At 33.2% G+C, this 7729-nt stretch overlaps 1 protein-coding gene across 1 annotated transcript; it reads right to left on the bottom strand.

Moving 5' to 3' along the window:
- Positions 1-4473: 4473 nt before the first annotated feature.
- Positions 4474-6441, bottom strand: LOC125851043 (14-3-3-like protein C). Its single transcript, XM_049530837.1, has 4 exons — positions 5790-6441; positions 5084-5206; positions 4820-4936; positions 4474-4721 (listed from the first exon to the last, which is right to left on the bottom strand). The coding sequence occupies exons 1-4, from the start codon at positions 6273-6275 to the stop codon at positions 4668-4670; spliced, it is 780 nt and encodes a 259-aa protein (XP_049386794.1). The 5' UTR covers positions 6276-6441; the 3' UTR covers positions 4474-4667.
- Between the last annotated feature and the right edge of the window lie 1288 nt (positions 6442-7729).

Below are 7729 nucleotides of genomic sequence, written 5' to 3'. Positions count from 1 at the left end.
GTTTTTGAAGTACTAGTTTAATTGAAAATATATAAAGTTAGTGACGTGGAGAAATTAGAGTAATTCTTTTGGTTGATGATTTTTTTATGGAAAGAGTAGAATATGTGGACCTGTGTGTTGCTCTATTAATTTTGGACCTCCTTTTGACTGGTTGATTTCAAGGAGAACTTCTTTTATGTGTGGTTGGAGACATTGTTGTGGGGCTATTCAGATGGTCTATTCCCACTCAAGGTTATGACTAATGACTCCAATGAGCCAATTTGAATCAATTATCTGATTTAGGCCTAATCCATTGGTGACCCTTAAAGTTGACACTAATTTTCATTTAGATATTTTAATTGGGCAAGGTTCATTTTAGACACCTTATGTCGGGTTTCACTATGTCATTTTGACACTTTTTGCTTATATGACTTAGTGAGTGTAATATACTTGTTGAGCGCGTGTGAAAAATCTATTTAGTTGATTTTTTAATTATTTTTTCTTCTTCTTTTCCATTTTCAGCCACCATTTTTGCAAACTTAAATATCCAACATGGTGAATAAAAATAGTTACAGTAAAATGATGGCAACTATTTTAGAAATTTAGGAACAGATTCATTTCAAGATTAAATATTAAATTATTCATGAGATTCTGTTTTGAAAGAATTTAATATTTAAAGAGTAAGTTTAATTTTTGGTGAATTATAAACCTGCTAATTAGGGTAAAAAAGAGAAAAAAAATATTTGAAGAAGACACTAATAAAAAAGAAAGAGTATGTAGGTGTTTAGATGTTTTAGCAAAAAAGAGATGGGGTATTTAGAGAAGACAATGGGGTGGGGGACCGGGTATGTGCAGATTTTTTTGCAAATGAATAGGGGTATTTGGAGAAGGCGGGGGGAGGGGGCCAGGTGTTTCTGCAAATGGGTATGGGTTTTTGGAGAAGACAATTAGGGGNGGGGGTCATGTGGGGATTTTATGGATTTAATTTGTTTTAAAAAAATTATTTGGGCAAAAATCCAGGTGTCATTGAGTCATTGGTTATTTTATATTTTTATTCAAAATTCATTATCTACAAATTGTTTTTGACAAATGTCGTCATTTAATTCCCCACTTTACACGTCATTCGCAAGTGTAACACACACCTCATATATTTTTGTTGATTGGCAAAAGAGTGTCAAAATGACACAGCGAGACCCTACATGAGGTGTCTAAAATGAACATCGCCTACTTGAGGTGCCTAAGTGAAACTTTGTACCAACTTTAAGGGGCTACCGATGGGTTAGACCTCTGCTTTAAGAAGGAAGAGCAACCACATCTAAATGCCATTTTTTTAATGGAAAAAGTTTCATGACCTCAGTTGTGTAAGATCGAGACGAGTTTAAATGGAGCGAAATGAGCAGTGAGAATATAACATGGTTGATTTTGACTAGTTTGAGATTGAGGTATAATTGAGGTTGGACTACACTTCTTTTTGCTAGCATTTGAGTATAGATTTTGAATTTCTTTTGAGAATGTGTGTTCAATTATAGTTTTTGATTTCAAACTCGTATGTTTTGAGAACTTTAAAAAATACTTATAAATTTGACATAAAATTATCATTTTTAAAATGATAGATTATGTATTATCCTAAATCTTACATAAGTACATAGCACAATATTTTGATAAATTATAAATAACACAATTAGTTACGAAAATTCATAAGTGAAGAAACAATCTCTTTACTACATAGAAATTGATTGTGATCATAAATAGATGATTTTTTTTAATTAAATATAAAAGTTTGAATTAGATTGAATGCAACCAAGCAATGCGTCAAAAATTAAAGAATCCATTTGGTTACTGATTTTGAAAGCAATTTTTGGATCCATGAGTGAGATTGATTGGGGAGTGGACAGGGGCGGATCTACCCTATTAGAATGTTTTGTTTACAAAATGTCTCATCGTAATATAGATCTATATCCAATTCATTTGTTGGTAATATACTACTATTTTTAATTAATGAGTGTTAGAATTTGTTATTTTGGCCTCTCACATAAGCAAAAAGAAATAAAAACAAATTTTGGCCTTTTCAGCGAAGTTAAGTCCTAGTGGGATCTCACTGGGCATGTTGTTGTTGTTGTTGTCAGCGAAGTTAAGTATGAAGAATTCACAATCCGTCCCACATCAATTTCTCAAAAATCTATTTGAACTCGCCTCGCATATGCCCTGCCCTGCATATTTCAAACCCTCCCCGTCCCGCAAAGCCTTATGATGCAAAAATATCACTTCCGGCAGAACATGAGAGGTAAGGTAAATCAGGTACTGTACCCTTTGTGTGTCTAACCAGTCCAAAGAAGCATTTGAGACACTCTTATTATTATTAGTTGTTAGCGTAGATGATAATGTTAATTCCATCTTGTTGTATATTGTCATCGTTCAAAGGAACAAAAACCCATAATTTTGATGGCATACATGTTACTATAATTGTTGCAGGCAACGCATATGGAGCTCAAGCCAAGGAAAATGGATGATGATAAGGTAAGCTAATTGAAGAAGTATATACATCACTGAAGGAAAAGTTTACTGGCTAATTGATAAGATATCGGTTGATTTAGTATCAGATTAGTAATTACTGGATGGTTACTTGATGATGTATATATAAATATTGGCACTCTCTGTTAAGTTGTATATTTTGTGACACCAAAATCAGTAAGAGAGAAAATGATCCGTTCTTAACTCAGAAGTCGGGACTAATATAATTCTGCATGTTAGATAAAACTTAATCATCACGACAAAGTACTCTTTAGGCCCTGTTTTGATTGATTAAAAACTCTTTTTCGAATATATGTTTGGCCATGAAATTTTGGAATTCATTCAGAAATTTGAAATATACTAAAAAGTTTGTTTGCATATTTTTTACTCCCACTATTCACAAAAATTCGAAAACAACTCCAATTTATAGTAATAGCCAAACAACTCCAATAGCCATAAAATTTACAAAAAAAAAAATCACTTGAAAACAATTTTTTTTTTCAATTACTCACAATTTCATGACCAAACGCCACCCCTATGTGTGCTCACATGGGTGTAAGCTATTCTACAGAAGGGCTTATTTATTCTTGGCAAAATTGTACATAATGACAAACTATTAATTCAAATTAAATGGTATAATCACACTTTGATTTAATTGTGTCCTATAGCAAACTGTTTGTCAGTCGCCTTTCTCCCTCAAACTCTCGCTTGCCACTCCCTCTCTCGCTCGCTCCCTTTGTGCTCGCCTCTCTCGCTTTATACAACAGAATTGTATAAATTGCGTTTATGTTTGTATAAAGCAAAAGAAAATTGTATATACACATGCAAATACATATATATTCGTCCTATACACTTATAATTATACAATAAAAATATTCCCTTGCCCAGTTCTCTTTTACCTTTCTCTCTTTCTTGTTTTATACAACAGAATTGTATAAATTGCATTTATGTTTGTATAAAACGAGGAAAAATTGTATATACACATGCAAATACTTATATATTCGTCCTATACACTTATGATTATACAATAAAAATATTCACCTGCCCAGTTCTCTTTTGCCTTTTTATCTTTCTCGTTTTATACAACATAATTGTATAAATTGTGTTTCTGTTTGTATAAAGCAAGAGAAAATTGTATATACACATGCAAATACATATATATTCGTCTTATACACTTATAAAACAATTTATACAAATGGCTTGCCAGCGAAATTATACAAATCTGAAGAGGAGCCAACGAATTATACAACTGCTTCTTTTTGTATATATGTATAGCGAAATAAACATAGCTTTCAATTGTATATGTATAGCGAATTATACATATATATGTTTGCTATGGAACGCAATTATGCAAACTTTGCTATAGCATACAAATATGATTTTTTTGTTTGTTATATGTGAAAGTTGTTCTTTATTCTTTACTAAGAGAAATGGTCAATATGCTTTTTGAACTACGTGAAATTATCTAAGATGTGTCCCTAATTGTTCTGCCGGCAACAACATTGGTATTAACCTCCAATAACATCGTCCCTATCCCCAAGCCTAAAATGGAGCTCAAATAATTAACAACTTCACCAACAAAATTGAAATTTCTAAGGCCTATGTGCAAATGTGCCTCTAGTTGTTAAAATAACTCAAGGTCAACTATGACACTAATGAAGATATTTAGATCTGAAAGTGACATTTCACCCTTAACCATGACTTACCCAATGATTCTTGGGAATTTTTCTTGATAGTGATTTTGTTGCTTGTATTAATATTTAAATCGACAGTCAGAAGCTCAAATCCGTTGATTTCACAGCAAACTACTTGTGAAAAAGGATGATAAGACAAAAATAAAGCTTTATTACTTTCAAAAACAGATTGTTGCGTTTCACTTCTGTTGTATTTGATACGTGAAGTACACAATAACAATTCAAAAGCTTTAGTTACCATCTTGATGGAAAACATCAAGATGGAACCACATTGAAAAAAAGAAACCTCTTAACCTCAAGAACCACATTAAATTAAAAGATGGAACTTTTAAAACATCAATATAAAAGTTGTTTGTTGCCAATAAGAAGAGAACCTCTTAATGGAAAATCATAATAATAGCAAGGAAATTATGATAATCAGCTTCTCCCAATTAAAACAACTGGGGGAGAAGTGAAAAGCAAATTAGAGGGTTTCAATTCCCCTCAAATTTTTTCTTCAGGTTTGGGATCTTCCTTGATTTCATCAGCCCCATCATCCTGCAAACCAAAAGTAGATAGAATCATGAATAACATCAACACCACAAACACCCCTTGTCAAAAAAACAAACATGATTGTAAGATCATATGATTATTACCTGCATATCAGAGGTCCAGAGAGTGAGATTGTCACGAAGAAGTTGCATGATCAAAGTGCTATCCTTGTAAGACTCCTCTCCCAAAGTGTCCAACTCAGCAATTGCTTCATCAAAGGCCTGTTTCATAGGAAGAACATGATATCAAAAGGAAGACACTTTTTTTCGCAGCTGAGATGCATAGATTGCTGAGAGAACAAAAGGTATCGACAAATCTAAGATAACCTGGAAGTTAAAAACATCTGATCTATATGGAGATTTTCTTACCTGTTTGGCAAGATTGCAAGCACGGTCGGGAGAGTTCAAGATCTCATAATAAAACACAGAGAAGTTAAGAGCCAGGCCAAGTCGGATGGGATGTGTTGGGGCAAGTTCAGCAGATGCGATATCCTACAAGCATTGTAGAAAATGAGAAAAACTGAACATGAACAAAACAAGATTGTTCATACCATAAACAAGAAATCATGGCTAATTAAATAACATCATGCCACAATTTATTTCCAACTCTCGAATCAGCAAAAGGTCAATTACTCACAAAGACAAACAAATTCAGCAATTTTCTCTGCCAGAAACATATTTAAACTAATAACCCAGTTTACATGAGGAGAAAATCCATAACCACATACATATCCCAAACAACATCAATTAACATATACTGCGAGCAAAACAAATATTAAGGGCTGAAATGTTATCTATATACAAGTACCCTGCAGTTGTGAATCAGCAATAGGTCAATTACTCACTATGGAGGAGCATTTCATTATATTATGTTGTTCCTTCATTAATTAACTCCAAATTATATTATACCATAAGTCATAATATTATTGTTATGCGAAAAGTCTCATAAATAGAAGATCTACTGAGAAATATACAAATTAGGAGGCTCAAATCTGCAGCAAGCAGATCCGTAAAATCTAATCAAATCGATAAACAGATCAAACATTATCTAAATAAAGCAAATTAAAAAACAAACCTGAGCAGCTTTGTAGGCAGTGAGAGTACTCTCAGCAGCTTCCTTACGTTCAGCACCGGTCTTGAACTCAGCCAAATAGCGGTGGTAATCTCCTTTCATTTTCAGGTAAAAAACCTTAGAATCACCAGATGTTGCAGAAGGAATAAGCTTAGAATCAAGCAATTTGAGAATGCCATCACAGATCTTAGAGAGCTCATTCTCAATCTTAGATCTGTACTCGCGGATAGAGTTAACATGTTCCTCATTTCCTCTAGACTCTTCCTTTTGCTCGATCGATGAAATGATACGCCACGATGCCCTACGCGCTCCGATCACATTCTTATACGCGACGGAGAGAAGGTTTCTCTCCTCCACGGTTAGTTCTTCCGAGCCAAGGGAGTTGGAGACCTTCTCCATGAATTCAACCATCTCTTCATACCTCTCGGCCTGCTCCGCCAGCTTTGCCATGTATACGTTCTCCTCACGCGCCGTCGGTGCCACCGTCATGTTTAGATTTTTTTTCTCTGTGCTCGGAAATAAGTTTTTTGAGATCTGAATGAAATGAGAGAGTTTTTCGATTTTCTGAATTGAATTTAAAATTGAGAGAAAGAGGGCTTTTTTTGAATTGAGAGGAGTAGAGAGATTTTAGGATTTTGTTTTTACTTTTATTTCTAGAGTGAATCTAGACCGTTGAATTGGTAAAGTGATTGACAGCAGGGATTTGAGCTGTATTTAAAGGCGTAAGTGGGGCTGACTTGGGCCTAGGCCAGTTGTTCTTGGGCCATAATTGGGCTTACATTGATTATCACGTCTGGCCCATTGTTTTTACCACCATTTGTAACATTTAGCTTTTGTTGCTTTTAACAACTTTTTTTTAAAAAAACAAAATTGTGTATGTTGCTTTTAACTACACTTTGGCTATAAAAATTATTCATTTTTTTTTTTTAATTTTCGCATTATTTAAAAATTCATGTTTGGTCATGAAATTCAAATTTAAAAACAATTTATAACATGAATGTAATTTCGTACGGTATAATACTACAAGAAGTATAATCAAACATAACTCAACTTTAACATCGACTTCATAAATTTCAAATAAAATGAAGATATTTGGAATCTGTGTACGGCCTTGTAAGTGGCAATCCAATGAAGTCCTTGCAATTCGAAATTCTCATTCGTTTTGTATGTTCCAAAAGATATACTAGAAATCTGATTCTAAAGTTTGAATTGAAAAAAAAATTAAAAAAAAATAGAGTAGACACACCTACTAACTTTCTAGAACAGTATTAGTGAAGTTCCCAACGAAATTCTAATTTATTCAGCAGGAATATTGAGGGCATGGAATAAAACTTTTGTTGCTAAGTGGCCAAGTTTGCCTACTCTCAATGTTATCAACAAATTTTCGATAAATATTTATTCGTATCGAATATTTATATCATATTCATGTGCCTCCAGCTTTATAGGCTTATAGCCAGGGGCGGAGCTAGGTGGGGGTTTGTGGATTCGAATGAATTTAGTAGCTTTTCTGTAAACCTTATATTTGTCCTCCCTCCGTCCACTATTGTTTGTCATGGTAAGATCATGTACAACTCTTAAGAAAAATTTACTATAATGTGCAATTTAACTAATATAACCCTACTATCAATCATTATTAAAATGGTTTGTACTTTTTGAAAACTGTAAAAGCAACTTTTTTTACATTAAAGTAGTCTTGTAACTTTAAAATGACTACTTTTTGAAACTAGTAGTTATGTAATTATTAAGGCCAGAATTGGAAAAACGTGACTAATTGTTTCTTGATTGTTTAAATTGACAATTAATTATGGATAGCTATTTTTAGTATATCTGACAAACAACAGTGGACGGAGGGAGTAATAGAAAATTAAGTAATAGAGTAATTTGTGAACCCTAACAAAACTGACTGACAACTCAATGATAAGGAAGGGGAAGAAAATTTAGAA

This window comes from Solanum stenotomum, unplaced genomic scaffold, assembly GCF_019186545.1.
Source record: "Solanum stenotomum isolate F172 unplaced genomic scaffold, ASM1918654v1 scaffold21764, whole genome shotgun sequence".
Lineage (NCBI taxonomy): Eukaryota > Viridiplantae > Streptophyta > Magnoliopsida > Solanales > Solanaceae > Solanum > Solanum stenotomum.
This window is presented reverse-complemented; position numbering and strand designations above follow the sequence as displayed.

Bases quoted from the DNA above. Each gene is read 5' to 3' on its own strand.
- LOC125851043 (XM_049530837.1), bottom strand. From the start codon at position 6,275: ATGACGGTGGCACCGACGGCGCGTGAGGAGAACGTATACATGGCAAAG. The intron at 4,937-5,083 runs GTAAGAAAATCT...CCTATGAAACAG, and splicing joins CTTGCAATCTTGCCAAACAG to GCCTTTGATGAAGCAATTGC. The intron at 4,722-4,819 runs GTAATAATCATA...TTTGGTTTGCAG, and splicing joins TCTGGACCTCTGATATGCAG to GATGATGGGGCTGATGAAAT.